This window comes from Callospermophilus lateralis, chromosome 7 (genome assembly GCF_048772815.1).
Source record: "Callospermophilus lateralis isolate mCalLat2 chromosome 7, mCalLat2.hap1, whole genome shotgun sequence".
Classification (NCBI taxonomy): Eukaryota; Metazoa; Chordata; class Mammalia; order Rodentia; family Sciuridae; genus Callospermophilus; species Callospermophilus lateralis.
The window spans coordinates 121960004-121985550 of NC_135311.1; the positions used below are offsets into that span (position 1 = coordinate 121960004).

The 25547-nt window shown below is 42.3% G+C and overlaps 2 protein-coding genes across 2 annotated transcripts in view; one reads left to right on the forward strand and one right to left on the reverse strand.

Moving 5' to 3' along the window:
- The first annotated feature begins 254 nt into the window (after nt 1-254).
- Fabp3 (fatty acid binding protein 3) lies at nt 255-7772 on the forward strand. The gene is made up of 4 exons (XM_076860874.2): nt 255-414; nt 4274-4446; nt 6134-6235; nt 7482-7772. Exons 1-4 carry the CDS (start codon nt 342-344, stop codon nt 7533-7535), a joined length of 402 nt encoding a protein of 133 aa, XP_076716989.1. The 5' UTR covers nt 255-341; the 3' UTR covers nt 7536-7772.
- Nucleotides 7773-8413: 641 nt separating this feature from the next.
- Nucleotides 8414-25547, reverse strand: part of Zcchc17 (zinc finger CCHC-type containing 17) — a 51425-nt gene continuing 34291 nt past the window's right edge. The window contains exons 4-8 of the mRNA XM_076860872.2: nt 24827-24927; nt 23232-23323; nt 19417-19517; nt 17184-17329; nt 8414-9321 (exon numbers count right to left, since the gene is read on the reverse strand). Coding sequence (XP_076716987.1) covers nt 9160-9321; nt 17184-17329; nt 19417-19517; nt 23232-23323; nt 24827-24927 — 602 coding nt within the window. The 3' untranslated portion in view covers nt 8414-9159. The remainder of the gene's footprint in view (nt 9322-17183; nt 17330-19416; nt 19518-23231; nt 23324-24826; nt 24928-25547) is intronic.

Genomic DNA, 25547 nt, shown 5'->3' on the forward strand with positions numbered 1-25547 from the left:
AGATTCCGAAGAGCGCCCTGAAGCCAGGGAAAGCCAGGGAAAGGAGCAGGTGTTGCCAGCGTGGGGATGGGACTCCGCGGCCGGGGCGGGGCTGACGGAGGCGACCCAGGACCAACGGCTGGTCCCCTCCCGCCTGGCCGGTGGGGGAGGGGCGCCCAGCCCCCAGGCGAGCGAGCGCTGGCCCTGGGCTTCCTATTTCGGGAGCCGGGGGGCGTGGGCCATGGCTCATCATGTGATGCCAGGGCTATTTAAAGCGGCAGCTCGGTCGGGGAGCCGCTGTCCTGGAGTCTACAAGCCTTCCATCTCTCGCAGCTTGCTTCTCAGCCTAGCCCAGCCTCACCATGGTGGACGCCTTCGTGGGCACCTGGAAACTAGTGGACAGCAAGAATTTCGATGACTACATGAAGTCACTTGGTGAGCGAGCAGCCGAGCTCTGGTTGCCGGCTGGGAAGGGGCTTGCTGCGCACCTAGCTCGGCACCGCGCTCTGCTGTACTGGTTTCTTGTATGCCGGCCGCATCCATTCCTCCTGGACAAGGTTGGATAGCGGGGCTCAGAGGTGGCAGCCTGGGCCAGGGCGTGGGGAGGTCTGTTGAGTTGGGGCTTTCATGGTCCGAACCTGCCAGGGGTCTACCCGGATAAGGAGGGGCAGGGAGGAGGCCGCTGTGTCCTTCGATGATGTCAGGCAGGGAGTCACTTTTGAGGAAGAGGGGTATATGACCTGGAGGTGGGGGGAGGGTTTGGATAAGAGCACTGATCGAAGCCCCAGGGTGAGCCTGGGGAGAAAGAACGGGAATGGGTGGCACAAAAACCGGAGGAGTCTGAATCCAGAAAGGGAATGGGACAGATAGTGGCCTAAAGAAGTAGGAAAGACCAAGGAAGAGATTGAATGAGAAAAATCAGTTAATAGGACATATGTAAGAGGTGAGACAGAGACCCTGGCACAGTGAGCCACAATCCCCCACCCTGCCCTGTTGTATTAGGGAAAAGGACTGTTTCAGGAGGTACTTTCTCACCAAACTGGCATTGGCTTGCAGTGATATGTAACCAAGTCTTAATCACCATCAGTGAGCCTGATGGTAGGGTGGGACAAGAGGCCTGTCCCTGCCACCTGTTCAGTTCAAGGGATAGTGTGAGAAAGTCTTTGGACTTCTGGGATGCAGCAGAGGGTTCTACAGCAAGGTCAAGGCCTGTTGAAGGGAGAGTCATTGGTCTAGGAGGGTATGGAGAACTGTGTGATTACAGAATGGGGAAGAATAGTTTCAAAGAATCCTACAGGTAAGGACTTTGGGAAAACTGAGGCCAAGATCAAGTAGGAATTTGTCATATAAATTCCACAGCTGAGCTGGTAAGAAAACCCAGGACTTACAGCTCTATAACCCACAGTTCTTCCTACTACCCTATAGACACTGGGAGTGAGAGGGACTGCTTATCCAAAGACTGACCTCAGCCCTTCCTTTGCTAATTTGCTTAGATGGAGGTGAAAACCTTTCTGTGAAATTCTGGGCTCTGTTCTAGCCCACCAGGCTGGGACAGGGAAGCCTGGGATGATGTTCATGGTTGAGCTAGGTTCCATGCCTTGCTTCCAAGAAAGAAGGGCTGCTTGCAGCAGATAGGCAATGGTTGTTATGTGGGGGTCCCTCTCAATCTTTGCTCCTAGTCCTCCCTTGGAACAGGTACTAAAAGTGTGGCTCTTGAAGTCAGAGTTCTCAGTTGCACCTACTCTATCCTGGGGACATGGCTAGTGACTCCAGGAAAGCAACTGTTTTTCAGAGAGAAGCAGGAGGCCTCACACAGCTGTTGGGGAATTTGGATGCCCAGGTTTAGTTCCTCTTCCCAAAGCAGACATTTGGGCCAAAGGCCTGAATCCTTGAAATTGGGCTGCAACAAGCATATCACTCGTTTCCTTATTCTGCCCAACTCAGCCAGAAGCCAGGTCTCCCTAAGGACCTGTCATCTTTGGGCAGGTTTTGTCTTTGGGTGCTAGAGATCAACTCTGGACTGAAACATACTAAGCACTTGCTCTAGCACTGAGCTATGCTCTTAAATCATGACAGCTTCTTATGTTGGTGGGCTGAGATTCTATTTTAGCCTGCTTTTCTCAGATGAAAGCCTGAGGCCCACTGAAGAAGGAAAAAATATTTTTTTTTAAAAAAAAGAGTTGGAGTCTGATTGTCTTGCACAGTTGGTCTCAAATTCCTGAACTCAAGTGATCCTCGAACTTCAGAGTTGGAGGCTGGGGCTGGGGTTGAAGCTCAGTGGAAGTGTGCTTGCCTAGCATGTGTGAGGCACTGGGTTCGATCCTCTGCACCTCATATAAATAAAGGTATAATGCCAAGTAAAAAATATTTTAAAGAAATCTAAAAAAAAAAAAAAAAAAAAAAAGAAGTATTGTCCATCTACAATTGGAAACATTTGAAAGAAAGAAAAAAACAAAACAACACCTCAGCTCTCAGGAGCTAGTTTTGGCTTCATTTCCTTTTCTTTTTTTTGTGGTACTGGGGACTGAACCCAGGGGTGCTGTATCACTGAACTATGCCCTCAGCCATTTTTCTATTTTTTTTAAAGGTGGATACATCTTTATTTTATTTTTATGTGGTACCGAGGATCGAACCCAGTGCCTCACACATGCCAGGCGAGTGTGCTACCACTTAAGCCACATCCCCAACCCATTTTTCTATTTTTTGAGACGGAGTCTAAGTTGCTGAGGCTGGCCTTGAACTTGCTAATCTTCCTGTCTCCCAAGTCAGTGGGATTACAGGCATGAGTCATCTTAGTTTCTTGTGTCTCAGTCCCATACTCTATGCCTGGGTAGGTCCTGAGCAAACAGCTTCTGGTTGCAGTGACAAGGCCCACTTCTGCACTAGGGAGTATAACTGGCCTGACTCACTCTGATACCAGGAGGTAAGGCCAAGTCCTTCAGTGGCCAGGTAGGGTGGGCTGGCATCAGTAGAACTGCAGAGTCAGTCCCTGCCCCTTGTGCCCTAGACCAAGGGTTCTCAGGAGGCAAAAAGGCCCAGCTTAGTCCCACTGACCACAGGCACAACTGGTAGCCTTGGTGCGTGCATTTGTGCTGGGCAGAATGGCATAGTGGGAACAGTGAACAGTCTGAGAGTCGGAGCAGTCACTTGCTCTTTGTTTGACTTTGGAGAAGACACCACACAGAGCCTCATTTGTAGACTGGGAACAATAAAACCTACCCTTAGGGCTGTTCCAATCATTAAGTAAAACAACCTGTGTAGAACATGTACAAGGCACACAGCTTCCAGCAAGCACTATGTACTCAGGTACATTAGAAAACCAGACACCACTTCACTACCCTGGGTTGCCTCCAGCCTCACCTCTGCCTTGGGGGACAGTTCAGCACAGGCTGCTGGGGGCAGCTGGGCACAGCAGTCATGATCAAAGTTCAGTAGCAGAAGGACAGATTCCAGGAAAGCTACAACCTGCAGGGATGAAGGCTTAGCCTAAAAGTTCTGTGTTCTTTTGCTTGTAGGACACTCAGGACTTTGTCCAGATAAGTAAGCTCTGTAGTGAAACAGTTAAGGCTTCAACTTCAGGTTTGTGACCCTGAGCTTAAACTCCATCTGTGTTTACATCTGTAGAGATATAGTGTAACTGTTATCAACCCTGCAAAGGGGCAGGAAGGACTGAATGAGGTACAGCAGTACTTACCACACGGTGTACTTGGTACCTTATTATTTTTGGTACTGGGGATTGAACCTGGGGTATTCTAGTACTGAGCTACATCCTCAGTCCTAAGACAGGGTCTTGCTAAGTTGTTGAAGGTTTCACTAAATTACCTAGTTCTGGTTCCGAACTTGTGATTGTCCTGCCTCAGCCTTCCAAGTAGTTAGGATTACAAGTGTGTCACTGTGCCTGGCTACCTGATACCTTATTCCAATCTCAGTTCTGTCATGGCATGCCTGTTCCTTATATTGGGGTTAAATTTGTTTGCTTCACGGCTAAGAGGAAGACTGAATTTTTAAAAATAATAATGGCAGACAGATACAGCAGCAACACCTGTAATCCCAGTGAGCTGGGAGGCTGAGGCAGGAGGATCCCAAGTTTGAGACCAGCTTTAGCAATTTAGTGAGGATCTGTCCCCAAATAAAAAAATAAAAAGGCTGAAGATATGGCTCAGTAGTCAAGTGCCTCTGGCATAGAAGGCCACACAAAGACTTAGGTTGATCCTGGTCTAAGAATCATTCTTTGAGCTTGTGCAGTGCCTCTCAGTGGCAGCTCATATTCTCATAATCTTCCCCTGGCCCTCAGGTGTGGGCTTTGCTACCAGGCAAGTAGCCAGCATGACCAAGCCCACTACAATCATCGAAAAGAATGGGGACACCATCATCTTAAAAACACAGAGTACCTTCAAGAACACGGAGATCAGTTTTCAGCTGGGGAAGGAGTTTGATGAGACTACAGCAGATGACAGGAAGGTCAAGGTGAGTCAGGGAAGGGGGCATGGGGAACAAAGGTACTGAGATCCTTGTCATTGCACCCTGAGGGGCAGGCTCTTATAGGCAATTGCGTGACACAAGGTTTCATAAAGCCTGTTCAGTGTTGGATTGTCCTAGGTGCTAAATACATATTAGTTCTGTCCACTTGTTTTCTTTCCTCTCTTCTTGGGACTCAACTACCAGCTGCCTCTGGGAGTGGGTGGCACAGAGCCAGAATGTTCTGACCTCAGTGCTCCTTCAGCTCCAGCTGGGTGACCTTGTGCAAGGTATGCCATAGCACTGGGTTTCTTTCCCCTTCCATAGACGGAGGAGTTAAGTGGCCGTGGCTGTGATCTGAAGTGCTCTGGGGTTGATACACAGGAGAAACCAGGGCCCTCCACTAGTAAGGTTGTCCAGGCCTCTACAGCTAAGAAGGCATCTGGGAACAAGAGACTGAGACCTATCCAGATGTTCCCTCTTCTGCAACCTGTAACTCCCAGGCCTGGCCAGTGACCCTGAAAGTATTCACAATGTGGCCACCTGACAGGCAGTTAGAATGGTGTTCTGAGTGGCCACTCAGCTGTCATGGGTGTTGTAGTGTCTTCCCACAGTCTTAACTCCCTCTTCCAGGGGGTGGGTAGCAAGCATCTACCCCCCCAGTCTCAGGTCTCTGTTACCCCATGATGGTTTTATCTTGGCAGCTTGCCTCAGGATTCCCAGTCTGGACCAGGCATGGGAGAGAAATAAGGGGCTCTGACTTCTAGGGTGTCTCTAAGCAGTGTCCTCTTCACCAGTACCCTAAAATACAGCTTTTCAGCTGTTTTCTCTTCCTCACAGTTGCCTACAGGAAGAACAGGGTAGGGGCTGTTTTCCTTGCAAAGGGAGAGGAATTAAAGCCCAGTGCAGGATTGCACAGCAGGCTGGCAGCAGAGCAGGGGATGTTGCCCTAAGAAAGAAGCTGACCTTGGAAGGTCATGGCCCCACCACACCACATATCCCTACCTCCTTAAGCTTGCCATATTCTTGAGGGGCAAAAACCCCATTCAAACACAGGGATGTGAATGTGAGGGCCAAAAATAATCTGCTCTGAGTGGGCAAAAAACTCAGGAGGGATAAAAATGAGGAGTAAGGTGGGCTACAGACAGCACAGCAAGATAGAAGCAACCCAAACACATAAATATGACCTTCTCATCTCCTGCTGAATCTTGCTCAGCAAGGTTCCCAAGTCTGGACTATAGCCCCCAAATTCCTAGAGAAGAGAGACCTGGGAAAGTTGCCAAATGAGAACCAGCTGATGCAGGCTGGCAGCACCCAGAGGACTAAGTGGGCCTTTGAGCCAGGGCTGAGGCACACTCCAAGGACACCCAGTCCTAGAACCTTATAGTTGCTGCCCTCTTGTCAGCTGAAGGGGATCACATGATATGGACTGAGAAGAGGGAAGCCTAATACTCCCCATCTAAGGGTCTTCTAGGCACTGTGATGACCACGACCAGAAAGAGGTCCTCAGAACTCCTCCTCAGCCAGTCTTTGTCAGGAATATGGACAGGTACATGTCTTCTGTATCTTGGAGGAAGCAGGGCTGTGGACATCACATAGCAGACAGGATAAGTGCTTTTCTTTCTCTTTCCCTTTCTTATCCTGTTCCTCAGTTCTGGCTCAGATCACTGCTCAGGCCTCTACCCTTTTTCCACAGTCCACTGTGACACTGGATGCAGGAAAACTTGTCCACGTGCAGAAGTGGGACGGGCAAGAGACTACACTTGTGCGGGAGCTAAATGATGGGAAACTCATCTTGGTAAGATGGGCAAGTGTGGAGCCTTAGCTAACTGATTACTAACCTGTAAAAAGCCAAGGTCATCCCCAGGAGCCATCAAAGCTGGGATAGGAGAGGCAGAAGAAAGATCATAGCTTTGGACTCACAAAGGTCTGGGTTTAAATCTCAGTTTATAGGCTACATGACTTGGACAAGTCACCTTCTCCAAGTGCAACAATAAAGTGGGTATTAATAACACCTACCTTTTAGTGCTTCTGGGAAGTCTGAAAGAGACTGGGTATGCACAGCAGAAACCCTCACTGGGGAGGGAGGGGGATAGCAGATGCTCCACAGCCCAAGAGGAGATGGGAAGCAGGGCCAATTTGATTCCAGGCTCTCCAGGATAGGCTCCCATTTCCTATCAAAGCATTTCCTTCCCTCTCCTCTCAAGTGTTAAGCTGTCACATGCAGGGGAAGCCTGATGACTGGTGGAGGCACTGATGGACAGCACAACCCTTTCTTCCCCATTCCAGTAAGACCTCCTCTTAGAGTTAGTTCTAGGACTGGCCTCCTGCAAGTACCTGATTATTGCCTGGGTAGAAAGTAGCAAAAATGGCTGGCAGATCTGTCTATTTAGACAAGCTTGGGGGCTTCACTTGGAGAATGTACCCTTGAGGGAACTCTTCCCCTAGATTCAGGGCACAGATAGCAGCCACTGGGATCTCTACCTTCTAACTCTGCAGGGCCTCAGGTTCTTACCTCAGCATCTTCATTGCAGACCTTCCTGGGGAGCATAACTTGCTACCTTCGTTCTTGCACTCAACATGGGGCCATTCTTGAATTCAGAGTTAGGAATGAAGTTCCTAGCTTTGGTGGGAATAGCACATACAGGACCAAATACTCACTGGCTGTTCAGACTATTGTGAGGCCATGGCTTGCCTCTATGACACCAGACTGGTGGGGATCTGGCCCTGGCCCTGCCCCAACTTAGGGAACTTAGGGGAAGAATGGAGAGTTGGTAGCTTAGCACAGCCATTCCTCAAGCATCTCTGGACATTTTTATTCACTTATTTGTCTACTATGTGCCAGGCACCATCTTACCCATAAGGATGAAGGAAGCTGAATGATGTAAGAAAAAGAGAAACAAATTGTGCCTACCTTAAAAAATACTTGGTACATATCAGAAATGTAAAGTACCTGGCACATAGTAGGTATTCAAGTGATACTCATCAGGATGAGTAAGTACTCCTTAGGTCTTCTCCTGTCTGACTCTCATCTTTCTTTCCAGACTCTCACCCATGGCAGTGTAGTGTGCACTCGCACTTACGAGAAAGAGGCATGACGCACCAGCACTGTCACTGACTGTTCCTCTGTCAACTGGCCACCCCTGGACTCAGCACCACATTGCCTCATTTTTTTCCTCTGGCATTTTGTATAAACCTACTTTGGGGAATTCTTCTGGGATCAGGTGACACCAGCCTGGATCCCCAGTTTCCATTGTGTATGTATGTGTTTCTTTTCTTTTTTTTTAAAACTGTATCCAATATGCTCTGAAGTCAATAAAGCAGAGCAGAGGCCATGCAGTTGCCTCTGGTGATGTGGTTCTGGGAGTCTAAGTTTCCCCAGGTGTCAATGGGCAGAAATAACTGCTTTAAGGTCACTTGAAACACTGGATGAGAAGCTAAAATGGACAATGTCAGGGACATTCAATGATGATGGCTGCACCTACATCTTGCCTTGACATTGCTCTTCCCTGGGTCAAATCACCTATTCCAGTCATTGGAGCGTTGACCACTGATCTGTCACCCCTGGCCCATACTGCACTGAGTACTTTCTTTTGTCTGGCACTTTGTGGGATGCTGTGGTTTCTCCCTTCCCAGAATACAGGATCACAGGATCCAGGCTTGGGCTACTGTGGGAGATGACCAATGGCCAAGATGACTGCTAAGCTCTCATTATGCACCAGGCTAGTACTCAAAGGTTATAAATTCTTACTGGTTCTCTAATCAACTCTGGGAAAATAGATCATCTGATCATTACAGAAGGGTTTATAAGTGATCTTCCAAGAAAGCTGTGGCCTGCTAGTACCTCTAGCTTTGTACCAGCCCTTGGCTAGGCTTCTCTCCAAGGTCTAAGGGAACATATTAAATGTTTTTCTATCAACTAATGCAGATTCAGTGACTTTAAATCTGTTATGTTAACCAAGAAGGATTATAAGAATAAGAACTTTGAGCAGGTTTCAAACCAAACACATTTCCATTTAGTGCCAGGAATTTAAGCAGAGACCTGAAGTGGAACTAGCCAAATCATACAGTAATTAATAGAAAGTAGAGCAATGACCTTGGCTTCATATGTCCGGTTCAGTGGTCTGTTGGAATGTCATATACAAGATAAGTCAAACTGCAAATGACTGTTTTATGGCTGTGGTCACTGGCTGTCACTTCTAGCCTAGTAGAACCATACTAGGGAATGGAAAAAGTGAGCACCACTTCTTACCACGTTCTCCCTCTTGCTGCCAGTTTCCCTCTGCTCCCCCATAGGCAGCATAAACTAACCCATCGCCTGGTTCAAGACAGACAATGGGAAGGCACCAGTCACTGTTCAAATACAGCCAGGCTCTCACCTCCACAGCAGTACTTGTGGCTTTAGCCTGGACTCCTATAAAGGTATCCAGCTCTGGCAGTGGTAGCTAAGGAGGGTAAACAGACCTCCTGCTGAATGAAAAAAAATAGGGTGAATGAATGGGTGGGCCTCAGGGGTCAACTGCAAAGAGATCAGAAGCAACAACTCATTCAGGCGGCTGCTTCTGACCTGTAACTCCCAAATCTGCTTGCTGCATTCCCATAGATGTCAACGGGGTGGGAGGCCATATTCTCACTATTGAGTCTTTTCAGGAGCCAGAGCTTCAAGGCACAAAACTCCTGGTTCCTTATTCTCTCAACCACCCCATCCTCTCTTTTCTACTCTCATTCCTTGTGCTTCTTCTTATGCTTCTTCTTCTTTTTCTTCTTCTTAGCCGCCTTGCTGTCTTTTGATGTGTGCTTTGCTCTCTTGCCCGTATCACTCTCAGAGTCTGAGCTGTCAGAGTCAGATGACTTCTTGTCTCTGTGTTTCTTTTTCTTCTTTTCCTAAAAAGAAAAATTTAAAATTCAACATTGTGAGTGTATATTTGCTTTAAAAAAAAAAATCACAGCTGGTAATCAGAAGGGAGCTATTTAATAAGTTAGAAGACAATAAATAAAAGCAATTAAGTAAAAAAAAATAGCCAAAACAAGTGAAAAAACCAAGACAATACAGTTCTCACGAAATTGCCTAGGCTGGTCTCAAACTTGTGCTCCTCCTGCCTCAGCCTCCTGAGTAGCTGGGATTGCAGGCATGTGCAATGTTGCACTATGTGTACACATTTATACATACATACATAAATCCAGTATACACAGAAAACACTGGAAAAGATCCCACAACTGGTAACGTGGGTTATTTCAGGAATGAACTCAAGTGGGGGGAGGACGGAGTTCCTTTATTTTTTGGTTAAAAAACATCTATCACTTCCTTTTCTTTCTTTCAGTACTGGGAATTTAACCCTGGGCCTCATGCATGGTAGGCACATGCTCCACTACTGAGCTATTTCCCCAGCCTTTTTATTTTAGGTCTTGATAAAGTGCCCAGGCTGTCCTCTAACTTGCAATCCTGCAGCCTCAGCCTCCTAATGGGATAATAACATGTACCACCATGCCTGGCTCTATTACTTCAATTTTTAAAAAAGTAGAGGATACTAAAGCTGAAAGAGATCTCTAGAGATTACCTAGTCCATGGAGAGACAGTGATTCACCTAATATCACAAAATAAAAGATTTATTAAGAGTTGTCTCCCAGTCTGTTTTCTGTTAGACTCTGTTGCCAAGAAAAAAAATCCCTGCCATCAACGAGCTGCCTGCTCTCCTTGAATATTTATCATGTCTAACTTTCACAACAACCTTGCAAGAGTATACTGATAAAGAACTGTCCCTAAACTAGACCCCCACCCCCCCACCCCCCCTACACACCATGCTGCCAAGAGTAACCAGTACAAACCCACACCAGAAATGGAAAGCAGGCTTCTATAGGGAAGTTGAAGCAATTTTAAGCATTACCTATGTCTTTTCCTTTAGTAAAGTTTCTTTCTTTCTTTTTTTTTTAAAGTACTGGAGATTGAACCCAGGGACACTTTACTATTGAGCTACATCCCCAATCTTTTTTTATATTTTATTATCCCCATCTGCCCCCCAACCCCCTTTTTGTACCAGGGATTAAACCCAGGGGCACTTAACCACTGAGCTACATCCCCAATCTTTTTATATTTTATTTAGAGTCAGGGTCTCACTGATTTGCTTAGGGCCTCACTAAGTTGCTAAGGCTGGCTTTGAATTCTCCAGCCTCAGCCTTCAAAGTGAGTACTGGGATTACAGGCATGTTCGACTTCACCCAGCACCTTATTAAGGTTTCTAAAAGTGGAAGAGACTATGGGAGGAAAAAAAGGGAAAATGCAGAAAAGGGTGAAGCAACTGCTCTTCCTGCAGACTTCCAACCAACATCCTGAGAGAAGCTGGCTGTGAGATCTCAGTGAACTAGGTGTTCAACCTAGACCCGAGAAGTTACTATTCTGTAACCTTGGCCAGTCATCTCACCTCACTGAAGCCCAGCCTCTGCAAATGGAAAAAAGGTAAGAACAGTACTTATGTCACATGGATGTGGTGATTTAATGAGACACTTTGAGAACTTTGAGAAGTTGGAAGCCACTTGTCCCAAATCACAGAGGCAGGAATGGGATATGCATATGGATGATGTGAATGAAAATGTTCTGAGTTATCCTATGTGTAGCACAAGGACCCTCTTCCTATAGAATTATGGGAGGCATCATGGTATGATGAATGATTTTTTTTTTAAAGAGAGAGAGAGAAATTTTTAAATATTTATTTTTTAGTTTTCGGCAGACACATCTTTCTTTGTATGTGGTGCTGAGGATCGAACCCGGGCTGCACGCATGCCAGGCAAGCGTGCTACTGCTTGAGCCACATCCCCAACTCTGATGAATGATTTTAAAGAAAGAATTAAATTCAAATTTTAGCTCTGCCACTTAACTTACTATGTCACTTGAAACACGGGACCTACCTTTCTTAAATCTCAGTTTTCAGTGAATTAGAAATAATAAGTATCTTTAATAAGAATTAAATAAATTCTAACTATAGTGCCTGTGCCTGATTCGTTATGCCTAGGTAATTAGCAGTATGTTTTTCAGTGCTGAGGATCAAGCACATGGCCTCTGCACATGCTACACAAGTGCTTTACCACCAAGCTATAGAATTATTTTTCTCTTATTTCAGAGAACTACCAGAATGTTCTTATAGTCTGACCAGGTGATTATAGCAGATGAGTCAAGTTGTAAAAAGAGGTTAAACCAAAACTCTTTCTTGGTAACTCCAATGGAGTAGTGAGTAGTTACAAAGCTCCCTGGACCCACTATAACAAGCATGGCTGGGAAGAGCTGAGATTTAGCCAACTGATGGTATGGCTTATGGTGATGCACCTTCCTAGATGGCAAGACCACACGAGTCCATCATAGGATAATATGGGCTTGGGAGTCTCACGAGTGTCTGCTCCTTATGTAGGGTAGGGTCCTAGGCAAGTAAGTAAATACAGTCTGGCACCAATTCCCTCTAAGCCTGGCCCAGTCTGAGTAAGGAAATTATAATATTGTCTTATTAAAAAGCACTACCAGCTTCAAGTTTTTTGTTTTTGTTTGCTTCTTCCCTCTTATGGTTCTGGGGATTAAACCCAGAGGCACTCTACCATTGAGATACATCCTCAGCCATTTTTATTTTGAAATTGGGCCTTGCTAAGTTGCTGAAGCTGGCCTCAAACTTGCAGTCTTCCTGCTCTGGCCTTCTAAGTCACTGGGATTACAGGTGTGTATCACTGCATACAGCTTGTTTCAAAGTTTTTAGTTCCTAATCATCATCATCATCATCATCATCATCATCATCATCTGCTGGGGTCAAAATAAATGATTTTTTTTTTTTTTTAGATGGTGTCTCACTATGTTACCCAGGCTGGACTTTATAACTGGCAATTCTCCTGCCTCAGCCTCACAAGTAGCTAGAATTTAAGTGCATGCCACTATCTTCAGATAAAACTCATGAATTATTATTCTCATTTTACAGATGGAAAAACTGTAACTCAGAGAAGTAAAATGAGTTCACCAAGGCTAATGCAACAAGAACATTGTCTTTTCTAACAGAGTTTGACAGTATTTCTACTTTACTCTCAAGGACACCAGTTGAGAAGGAAAGAATCACTAGAGAACCCTGGCAAGCTGGAACACAGGCTCTAGCTAGTGAAGACTGGGGAGATGGTCTTCTCCTAGACCTCAATCTCAATGCCAAAGTGCTTTTGCAGCCTGAACAAGACAACCAAGGCTCCAGCAACTGGTGTCTTTTTCACTAGTCATCCCTAAGCAAGAGAAGAACAAAAGAACAGTTACTTCAGAAGCTGGAGTTCAGCAGGAAAGTTGAAAGTTAGGTGGGGGAAGACCTAGAGGGCTAAAAGCTGCTTCTGGTCCTAGACTGCATTCAAGTACAAAGGGGAACAGAAAATAAAGAGTAAGCTGAGAATGGTCTTACAGGTCTGTAATTCCAGTTATTTGGATGGCTGAGGTAGAAAGATGGCAAGTTTGAAGCCAAAATGAGAAATTTAGTAAGACTCTGTCTAAAAAAAAAAATGATAAAGGGTGTGTGAGTCCACAGCTGACAAGTAGGAAGCACTGGAAAGAAGCCACTGCTCAAACATCTCTGAGACTCTCTCGAGGTAAAAACCACATACTGGTTACCAGAGCATTTCCTCTATAGTCTTGAAACAGGAGAGCAACAGCCCAGTGTGAGAGAAAAACAAAAATAAAAGCAAAGGGATGGGGATGTGGCTTGAGCGGTAGCGCGCTCGCCTGGCATGCGCGGGGTGCTGGGTTCAATCCTCAACACCACATAAAAATAAAATAAAAAAATAAAGATATGTGTCCATCTCAAAACTAAAATAAAAAAATAATAAAATAAATAAAAGCAAAGACTGAGAAAGGGGAATAACAGCAGTAAGCACTTATACAGTATATAATTTTCTAGATGCTGTACTGGGTACTTTGCACATATATCTCATTTAAACCTTCATCAACAAATTTACCAAGTGGGCATAATTATCAGGAAAAGAAATTGTAACCTCAATAAGGATGACTGAGATGAAGCAACTGGCGTAGGTGGTTGCAGTTGGACATGACTCAGGCTGAGTCCCAAAGCAGATGTTTTTAGTCCTGTCTGTATTAAAGGCAGCACCTAACAGCTGGAGGTGAAAGACTTGTATACTGAAAACTACAAAATGTTACTGAAAGACATTAAAGACACAAGGGTGAGGGGTGTAATTCAGTGGTAAAGCATGTGCTTACATGTACAAGGCCCTGTGTTTGATCCCCAGCACCATAATGAAATAAGTAAATAATTAATTTAAAGGCCCAAATGGAAGACTTGATATGGTTAAGATGTCTATTCAGGGGATACATATGTAGCTCAGTGAAAGAGCTCTTAACAAGCATGCACAAGGCCCTGGATTCAATCCTCAGTATGGAGGAGGGGGGAAGGGATGTCCATATATTCCTTCTACCCAAAGTGATCTACAGATCACTAGATGTTTGACACTTCACACACTGCAACCCCTATCAAAATCTCAATGATTTTTGTGTGTATGTGCGTGTGAAATAGAAAAAATTCATACAGATCACAAAGGACCCTGTATAGTCAAAATGATCTTGAAAATGAAGATCAAAGTTGGAAGATTCACATTTCCTTGCTATATAAAGCTAAAGTAATCAAAACATTGGGTACTGGCATAAGAATAGGCACAGAGACTTATAGAATAGAAATAAGACCCCAGAAAAATCCTCATGTATATGGTCAAATGATTTTTGATGAGGAGGCAAGATCGTTCAATGGGAAAAGGGTAGTCTTTTTAATAGATGGTCTTAAGAAAACTGGGTATCTACATGCAAAAAAACTTTTGGACCAGTTGGGCACAGTGGCATATGCAACTAGCAACTCAGGAGGCTGAGGCAGGAGGATTGTATGTTCCAGGTTAGACTCACAATTTAGCAAGACCCTTAGCAACTTAGCAAAACCCTGTGTCAAAATAACTTAAAGGACTGGGTATGTGGATCAGTGGTAAAGCATCCCTAGAATGAATCCTCAATACCAAAAGAAAAAATCATTTTTTGTACTCTTCTTTTAAATCAATATGAAAATTAACTCAGAATAAATCAAAATCCTAAATATATAACTCTTTGAAGAAAAATAGGGGAAATGTTTCATGACATGACCCAGCAATGGTTTTTTGAGTATGACACCAAAAACAAAGGCAATGAAAGAAAACAGATCACTTGCACTTCATCAAATTATAATTATTTGTGCAAGGAATGCTATCATGTGAATATATTTTACAGTACTAAATTATGTATTTAAAAATAATTAAGATGGGGGCTGGGAGTATAGCTCAGTGGTAAGTATTCACCCAGCATGTGTGATGCCCTGGTTTTGATTCCAAAAAAAAAAGTTAAGATGGTAAAATTTTGCATAGTCTGAATGCAAGACATGTAAGGAGATAAAATATATAGTAGTAGTGGAAGTAGGAGGGAGAAACAGAATTTTGAGAGGCAATTTAAAATGTGCCCCTGGCAGGACTTGGTGACTGACTAAAAATGAGAAGAGGAGGTTTCTTTCTTGGGAAACTGGGAAGGTATTGCTGCCATTAAAACAAGTAATATCATATTGAAGGATAGAAAAGGTTTTGGTGGGGGCAGAGGGGAGGAGGTAAAGAAGAGATTCAGGTAGTCATGATAGCATTAATTAGAAAATACTGGGCTGGGGATGTGGCTCCAGTGGTAGCACGCTCGCCTGGCATGTGTGCGGCCCGGGTTCGATCCTCAGCACCACATACAAACAAAGATGTTGTGTCCGCCAAAAACTAAAAAATAAATATTAAAAAAAAATTCTCACTCTCTCTCACTCTCTCTTTAAAAAAAAAAAAAAAGAAAGAAAATACTTGTTAGTGCTGAGTGAGGTGGGACATGCCTGTAATCCCAGTGGGTCAGGAGGCTAAGGCAGGAGGATCTGAGTTCAAAGCCAGCCTCAGCAAAAACGAGACACTAAGCAAATCAGTGAAACTCTGACTCTACATAAAATACAAAATAGGGCTGGCGATGTGGCTCAGTGGTTGAGTGCCCCTGAGTTCAATCTCTGGTACCCAAAACCAAAAAACAAAAAACAAACAAACAAACAAAAAAAAACAATAAGAAATGAAGATAGTATACCAGAGCATGGTGGCACCCGACTATAACCCCAGCGGCTTGGAAGGCTGAGGCAGGAGGATCACAAGTTCAAAGCCAGCATCAGCAACAGTGAGGTGCTAAGCAACTCAGTGAGACCCTATCTCTAAATAAAACACAAAATAGGGCTGGGGGTGTGGCTCAGTGTTCGAGTACCCCTGAGTTCAATCCCTAGTACCTACCGCCCCCCCGCCCCAAAATAAAGATAATACTTAATTTGTAGATAATGCCCACCGAGTGCAAGGATTTCACCATACTCGTATTACTAGAGTCTGCAATGCTTGGCACAAAATTATCATTCAATAGAAGTGCCAAAGCTCTAGAAACAAAATAATTGGTCACAGAAAAATCCTACATGAGCACTGTGGGCCACCATGTGGTGGCACATGCCTATAACTGCAGTGACCCAAGAGGCTGAGGCAGGATGATCCAAAGTTCTGGGCCAGCCTTAGCAACTTAGTGAGGTCCTGTCTCAAAATAAAACATAAAAAGATTGGGGATGGCTGGGTGCAGTGGTGCAAGCCTATAATTCCAGTGGCTCAGGAGGTTGAGGCCTTAAGCAACTTAGCAAGACCCTGTCTCAAAATAAAAAATAAAAAGGGTTAGGGATGTGGCTCAGTAGTTAAACACCCCTAGGTTCAATCTCTGGTACCACAGGGGAAAAAAAAGGATTGGGGATGTAGCTTAATTGTAGGGTGCCCCTGGGTTCAATTCCCAGTACTGAAAGGAAAATCATAGTATACCATTTTCTGATCAAACTATAGCAGAGTTTGTTTCCTTTCTGTGAGGTATGCTATTGATGCATGGTTTCTTTCTGAACTACAATACAGTCTGTTTTATAAATTGGTCTCTGCTCTAAGTAGTAGAAAAAGAGACAGAACTTGGTGAAGACAGATAATGGTTTACACTTCTGGGGACAGACAGGTACTTTCTAAAAGGCAATTTTATAAAATGTATAAAGTCTTAACTCAGTAATCTTACTTCAAAATCTATGCTTAGAAAATAGTATGAGATGTAGCCAAAAATTTAGGTTGTAAGTAATAAAAAATATTCAGTAATCACAAAGCAAATTAATAATCATATAGCCATGAGGTAGAATACTGTGTTGCTCTTACATCAAATTTTTGAAGAACAATTAAAACTAGAAAGTAAGGGCTGGGGTTGTGGCTCAGTGGTAGAGCGCTTGCCTATCATGTGCAAGGCGCTGGGTTCGATCCTCAGCACCACATAAAAATAAATAAAATAATGGCATGTGTCCAACAACAACTAAAAATAAATAAACAAACAAATAAATAAATAAATAAAAACTAGAGAATAAGATGAAAAATTAGAGTATAAACTATACCTAGTTTGACCATAATTCTGTTTCCATGTATAAACGCACATATGTACATACATATATGCATGTATATATTTATTATGACCTAAAAAAGATTAGAAAATACTAAAAATACTAAAAAATGTCTTTCTAAGTAGAAAGATTACTGGAGATCCTCGATTTTCTTTGTTTTTCAGTATTTCTAAAATTTCTGCAAAAAGTACAATTTCATTTTAAAACTTGAAAAAGTATGATAAATACAAGCAAGAAAGCACTCACCTTCTTTCTTTTCCGGGAAGAATTCCTCATGGAATCAGGTTTCTCAAATTCTGCTGACTTTGTCTCTTCTTTCTCCTCTTCCTCATCAGGTATCAGAGAATATTTGGTCCCACCTGGTTGCATGAAGCAATCTTTTGCAAAGTGACCTGAAGAAGAAAAGTAGAAAAGGGGGGCTGGGGATGTGGCTCAAGCGGTAGCGCGCTCGCCTGGCATGCGTGCAGCCCGAGTTCGATCCTCAGCACCACATACAAACAAAGACGTTGTGTCTGCCAAAAACTAAAAAATAAATATTAAAAAATTCTCTCTCTCTCATCTCTCTCTCTCTCTTTAAAAAAAAAAAATCAGTCCTAATATGGGCTGAGAAAAAAAACTATACATATAAAAAAAAAAAGAAAAGTAGAAAAGGTAGAGAGGGAGAAAGAGTCTTTCCTCTCAGCAGGTGGATCTTCCCCAGAGGGTCTTGACAGGAGCTCAGAGATATTATTGAGTCAGTTCAGAGAAAATTTTCTGTCACCTCAAGATGGCTTTGTTCAATCAACCACAGCCAAATAAGCAGTCGCCCTTAGGAGCCACAGGAAACACTGATGCTGCTTTGGAAATGGCAGAGTATATGAGGATGCAGGCTTGGGCTGCCCTCCATTAGGCTTATTCATTTTTAAAGATCAGTTTGGGAAGTTATTCTGACAATAAAAGGCTGCTCCAGAGAGCAGGATGCTGATCAGAGGGAGCTGAGTGGCAGGCCAAGCTTTAAAGGAAGAAAGTTGGCAGAAGTGGACACTCATATCCAAGCTAATACACAGAGAGGCAGGCACAGTCACCTAGAGGCACTCAACATTCACAGATTGTCAGGCCTGGCAAGGGCCTTAGACATCATCAAATCCAACATCCTGAATTTGCAGACTGGGAGAGCCTACAGTTAAGAAGTAGATCAAGGTCACACAGATAGCCGCAGAGCTAAAACTTCTTACAGGTCCCATGCCTCTCTGCCCTGTGCTCTTTTTGCTGCAACCAAACCAACAATCTTTGGCCTGATCTTTGCTGACTGGGACAAATTCCACCTCTCCGTATTCTTTTCTGCTTTAACATGATGCCTGGTGTATACAAGTTGAAGGTAGGAGATTCTACTCTTCCTGAGCCTTCGGTGCTGTTGAGGGACTGTTAACAGATGCTGGGTCCTACACAGATAGTTTTGTTAAACTTCTAGTAGATCCTTGTTGCAGGGGGCCACAGAGGTACTTCATGAGATAATTAAAAAGCTATGTTGGGGCTGGGATTGTGGCTCCATGGTAGAGCATGCATCTTGCATGTGTGAGGCCCTGGGTTCGATCCTCAGCACCACATAAAAATAAATAAAGGTATCGTGTCCATCTACAACTTAAAAAAAAAGAGCTATGTACACAAGCACTGCTAGGTCCAGAAACTTGATGGTGCCTGGAAAAGGAATATAGTACAGAATTTTCCAAATATTTGGAATGTCTCCATAATTCCCCTAAGGAGGTATTCTTTCTCTCAATTTTACTTTTCCCTTCTTCCCTCTATGCTAATAATAAATAGGGGCTTAAATCCCACAACTTCAACCAGGGCAAAATCTGCTACTAGTTGTAGAAAGATAAACAAAGAAGGCTAGATGGAGGGCTAGGGAGAAGAGGTGACAAATTGAGGTCACTCTGAAAATGAGAAGCTGGCAGGCCTTCTCATTATAGCTCCAACAAGGGAAGTCAGGCTGAAAGAGCTTTTTAATATTTGAGTAAGACTAGAAGAAACCTGAGGAAATAGAGCTAAAAGGAAGTGACTATCCTATATTCTTTATTACTAAAGGATATTGATTTCAGAACTTTTTAGTTAAAGAAATAAAGATGAAAGAGTTTAACTTGAATCCTAAAGGAATGTATTTCCAAATCACTTAATTTTTGAAGAGCAATAATTGTTCTTGGAGATTAAATTTTAAAGTATAAACCGTAATCAAACACTCTTGCTCCTCTTGGCATAGTAAAAGGGGACCTTGCCCAGGCAGACATCAGCTTTGGAGTGGTGGGTACAAAATGAGGGTATCTCACAGGGCCAGCATTCAGAAAGGTAAACAGAAAAAGCATCAAGCCACACACTCTGATGTAAATCTGGCAGGAATAAAAGCATGCACAGTTGGCTAAAACAGGGTAAATTAAACAGCTACTGGGCTATGGTCTTCATCCATAAGGAGAGAAATACAGAAATGGCAGAGGCTTCACCTTACCTTTACAGCCACACTTCTTGCAGGTAGTGTTCAGGACCGCCTCAAGAGTGATCTTCTGCCCAGTGTAATCCTGGAAGGACCGCCTCCGCCTCTCTTCTTGCCTATAATGAAAAAGATACTGATGGTTGGCCTCCTTAAAAGATGCATCAGAGGGCTGGGGATGTGGCTCAAGCGGTAGCGTACTCGCCTGGCATGCGTGCGGCCCGGGTTCGATCCCCAGCACCACATACAAACAAAGATGTTGTGTCCGCCAAAAACTAAAAAATAAATATTAAAAATTCTCTCTGTCTGTCTCTCTCTCTCTCACCTCTCTCTTAAAAAAAAAAAAAGACGCATCAGAGAAACTTCAAGGTTAGGCTGAATGTTGGTTTTTTATTTCGTTTTTGGCAAAAAAAGGGAGAAAGAAGAACATGCATTGGGCAGAACAAGACAGGTGGTGAAAACAATGAGATGAAATGGCTGATTTTTTCCATTCAGGACAAGACTTCGAATTAACAATTATGAATGAGTCTAGGCGTCATCTCGCTAATGCACAGAGAATGAAAATATAAAAATTACTTACCATGTTAACCATTCTATAACACTTACCAGGTCACTATTGGATTTAAAAGACCATCTAGGCTTTCTAGAAAATCAAGTCCAAATTTCTTCCCTTGGCATTCAAAGTCTTTCACAGTCTGTCTCTAACTACTTTCCTAGCCTCATTTTTACTTAATACAATAAGTCTGGCCAGATGTGACTATTTCACTGCTTTTGCCCAGGCAGTTCCATTCTGAAATGCTCCCACTCACCATTTGAGTATACCTAAACATTCCGAGACTACTATCTATCAAGTCTTCTTCCCTGAGGCCCTCAGCTAGAATTTTTTTTTTTTTTTTTTGGTAAGGGGATAAAGATTGAACTCAGGCCTTTGTGCATGCAAGGCAAACACTCTACCAATTGAACTACATCCCCAGCCCTAGAATTAATCTTTGTTAATTCTTTCCCACAGCACTTTTTAAAACTTCTGATCAAAGTATAATATGCATATAGAAAAGCATTTGTACTGAGAATATACCTTACTTCATTTTTACAATATGAACATATTCATATAACTAGTACTCCGTAAAAAAAAAAAAAAATTTAACCAGCACCTCATGGTCTCTTCTTGTCACCATGCCTCCCCTGCATAACCCCTTGTCTGATTTTTGGGGGGAAGAGGAATGGCAATCAAATCCATCCATCATGGCCTGAAATCAACTCTTCCTCTTCCAGCTAATTCCTTTCTGCAAACCACTCATGCTGCCTAAGTTTGTTGAATAAATGTGGAAATGAATGTACTAACTAAACAAATACTACACATCAAACACTATGTGAGGTAAAAAGGACAAAACATGGCCCCTGTTTTCACAGGTTATACACATTCTTTCAAAAAGGAAGTGTGAGTCTGTGGTTGTGGCTCAGCAGTAGAACACTCGCCTAGCACAGGCGAGGCCCTGGGTCTGATCCCCAACACCACATAAACATAAACATACATACATACATACATACATAAATAAATAAATATATTGTGTCCAACTACAACTAAAAAATAGATATTAAAAAAGGAAAATCTCAGATGTTAGAGGAAAAACGAGGTATTTAAAACAATAATACAAGTAACTATCTATATTAAGTGTTTACTATGGACTAGACACTAAAATAGTTTCTGACCAATAAGATTTTACTTAAGGTCATATGCTAGGTTGGAACAGAACTAGTTGGAACAGAACTAGGTTCTTTTTCATTCAAATCTAACTTTAAAACTTATAATCCTTCTCTTATATCTGTGCTTCTTTCCTGGATGCACTTACAGATACATTTTTATAACAAAAGCTATTGTTTCAGAAACTTGGTTAGTACTAGAAATAGCCCCCACACAGATACCTACAGCCCCAAACCAGAAAGAAAGTCTTTCACCTCCCCTACCTTTTTCTGAGAAACAGAGTTAGCTCTTTTATCTTACTTGTTTTATATATTACCATTTTAAGGGTTGCTTTGGAAAACTGCACTGCTTTTTAATCAGTCTATTTAGCATAGAATTCTTTAGAGCAAAAGCAATTTGTTACAATGAAATCCATAAGGATCAGACATAAAGAACATTTCTGAGTTAGTAAAAATTTCTACTGTAACTAGAAAGAGTTTTGTCGATAATTAACAGTACAAACATGTCAATATTTAGAGACCAAACTACAGAACTATGAAAAATTTACATGAAGCAGCTAGAATTCTTTGGTGCAGAGAGCATTAGCATTATCAGGACCTAGATTCATATCCTTGATCCACTATAATTTGCCATATAACTAGAGGCTAGTTACTTACCATCGAGCACCAAGCTAGAAAACAGAAATATAAAATAAAATGGGGATTATGCCCACTCTGTAGGTTATGAGAGTTACATGCATATAGTTAAGAGCTAGAGCTCGGTGATACAGCACTTGCCTAGGCTACACCACTTGTGCAAGGCTCTGGGTTCCATCTCTAGTACTGAAGGGGGCAAAAACAGGCAAGAGAGTTACATGCACTAATATGCATAAATTGCCTTCCATAATGCCTAGCACATACTATGTATTCAATAAACATCACTTCATATCCAGAGAGATTTTGCTCAGAACTATAAATACAAAGGTATCCACACTTTTTGCAACCAAGATCCTTCAAATATCATTTATGAATTTTCCTAATGTTTTATTAGTCAGTGGCATAACTGCCATGGAAGGTATCTAATTATTATTAAGAGAAATAACAGGATATTTTATCATCAAAAGCAATAAATAACATCATAGTTAACCTGAAGATAAATGTTTGATTTTGGTTGACTTTCTGAAATACTGAAAAAAAAAAAAAAAAAAAAAAAAATCCCCTAATATCCCTCAAGGGAACCTAGGGATTCAAGAACCCCTAGTTAGAAATTCTAAAAAGAATTTAAAACAACAAATTTCCCATATCACCAGACATTATCCTGGATTGATAGGAAAAATCTTCCATTTCTAAATATAAGTCAGAAAAACAAGGGCTGGGGATGTGGCTCAAGCGGTAGTACGCTTGCTTGGCATGCGTGCGGCCTGGGTTCGATCCTCAGCACCACATACAAAGATGTTGTGTCTGCTGAAAACTAAAAAATAAATATTAAAAAATTCTAAAAAAAAAAAAAAAAGAACAACAACAAATGAAAGTAAGGTGCTGTGTTCAGAAGATGTAGGAGTCTAAAACCCAATGGATTTGCTCCTAGATCACTCTATTCTGTTATCTGGTAAATGCTCTTCTTTGACCCCAGTGAAGAAACTGCTAGGAGAGAGGCAAATAACAGTACGTTGTGAATGCTCATTAGCCAAGGGAAAAGTAGAAAGAAATTAAGAGGAAGTAAGCAGCCAGGCACAGTGGCATACACCTATAATCATAATGCCTAGGGAAACTGAGGCAGGAGGATCTCGGGTTCAAAGCCAGCCTCAGCAACTTGGCAAGGCCCTAAGCAACTCAGTGGTAAAGCATCCCTGGGTTCAATCCCCAGTAGCCAAAAAAAAAAAAAGAAAGAAAAAGAAAACAGAGGAAGGAAACAAAACCACAGATGGAGCACTCCTACATTATGAGATTTGTGTTAGCCTTTCATCTCAGAATTCTATGCAATAAAGTGCTATTTACACTTTATACCTCTAAAAATCAAAGATCATAAAGGTTACATAACTTATTGACATCACAAAGTTTATAAATGGTAGAATTCCCAGTTCAGTCTGATTTACTACAGCTTTCTGTGCTTTGGGAAGTAGGATTTTAGCCTTTCCAAACCTTTTACCTACTCAATGATAACATTGTTGGGATCGAGGTCTTTCCCAGTTCCTTGGTTGACAACTTTCATGGAGAGGGATACTTTTATCCTATCATTTTTCATCTGAAAAAGACAAAAGAAGAGTCACCAAAAACTCTAAGCACATAATTTAGACTGCCAATCTAAAATTAACGAAGAATTAAAGCTTTAACCACCCTAACAAACACCAAGACCCTTTCATGAACAAGGTACTGAGCTAGGAACACTGAAAGTAGAAAGAAGCATAAGAGGAGACACTATGGCAGAAGAGTTGTAGGAAATGATCTTTCTCTTACTCCTGTCCCTCTGGGGGAAAGACACAAAAGGTTGCTCAGAAATGCATGGCCAGGGGAGGTCACCAGACAGAAAAAAAAGCTGAAAGAAGTTCTTCTTTTAGAACATTCCTTCTGGACTTGGTTTAGGGCTTCTTTAAGCAGACACTTGTTAGTCACGTTGGTCTTCTTTTGCTTCCTGCAGCTCACATAACGTCTTGTTTTACTTCAGCATCTTTGCATAAGCTATTTTCTCTGCCTGGAATGTTCTTTTGCCAATTCTTCAAGTGACTGGTTCCTTTTCCTTTGGGTCTCAGCTCATGCACCATTTCCTCAGAGAGCCTTTTCCTGACAACTTTATCTAAATCTACCTTAAATATTGTTTGAACACAATACAATACTTGTGATACTTTACTTTCTTTCTCTCTTTTTTGGGGAATATCAGACATTGAATCCAGGGGTGCTCTACCACTGAGCCATATCCCCAGCGCTTTTTTATTTCTTATTTTGAGACAGGGTCTTGCTAAGTTGCTAAGACTAGCCTGGAACTTGAGATCCTCTTGTCTCAGCCTCCTGAGTTGCTGAGATTTCAGGCTGCACCCCCACACCCACCTTGTTTGTTTACTTTTAAAAAATTGTGCCTTCTACTTTTATTCTGTATAAGGCTTACAGGAGCTAGAATCATTTATATCTTTGTGTCTCCCAAACCTAGCACACATTAAGCATTATTGTTGAATAAGAGGCTTTTTCAGGCCCATCTCCCTTGTCATTCCCTGGTAGAAGAGCATGATGTACGCATGTTCATTTATCTCCTGTGGTGTGCCTATACCCACAGCTCTCATGCCCTTCAGTGAGTTATTATGAACAGGGTACATGAGATCGTTCTCACTTCTCCTGTATTGCATGATGCCAGATATTAGGAAAAATGGTTATAAATACCCTCTGTCCTATTGTGGCCCAACTGAAATATACCTGGCAGGTACTCTTTGATATTTATGATAAAGACCTAACCCATAAATTTTAAGTTTCCTTCTCTTTTCTTGCTGTTTTTTCCCCTTTCTTTTTTCTTCTTTTCCAGCACACAGAAGGACAGCTTTTTAAACACACATTTATTACAACACTCTTTCTCATAGTTCACTTCATTTCCTCTGGATTTGCAGGATAGGAAAACTGATTTAAATTCAAGACAGATAATTGTGATAGGATTTAAAATAAGATTATCAGCCACAATTAACAACATTTTCACACACACACTGTCATAAAGTTTCAAGAAAACATCAGCTTTTCTTAACCCCTTCTATCCACAGAACCTTACCTCTCGACCAATCAGTTTCACCCACACTTTGTCTCCAACATCTACTATCTCAGAAGGCTTGTCCACCCGACAAGAGGACATGTGAGTTCGATGGACCAGACCTGGCACAAGAAGGAAAATTAAAATAAATCAGATGGCATTTCTCATATTTATATTCTAAATGACTGGGGAAGAAAACAAAGGTAGAGGAATGCAAGGGGAAAATAAAAATTTTCATTGAAAAATGTAAGTTCATTTACAACTACAAAATAATTTTAGATCGCATTTAATACCTAATTAACCAGCAAACATTCTTTAAAATACTGCTTGGCCAGGGATACTGCTTAATGGTAGTGCAGGTGCTTACTTAGCTTGATGGGCTAGGCCCTGGGTCTAATCTCCAGCAACAAAACAAATTAATAAACAAACAACAACAACAACAAAAACTGCTCAATGTTAGTAAATATGTGATAAAATAACAGCAAAAATACTGGCAGAAATATAAGTTGGTAAAATTCTTTGAAAGCAAAGGCATAAACATATTTATATCTTTACTCTTGAATTTTTTTCCAAAGAAAAAAATTCAACTAGAGGCAAAAACTCATGGGCATAAAACATTTACAGTATTATTATCTATGAAAGTTAAAAAAATAAAAGACCTGTAATCTCAGTGGCTTGGGAGGGAGGCTGATATAGGAGAATCACAGGTTCAAAAGTCAGCTACAGCAACAGCGAGGTGCTA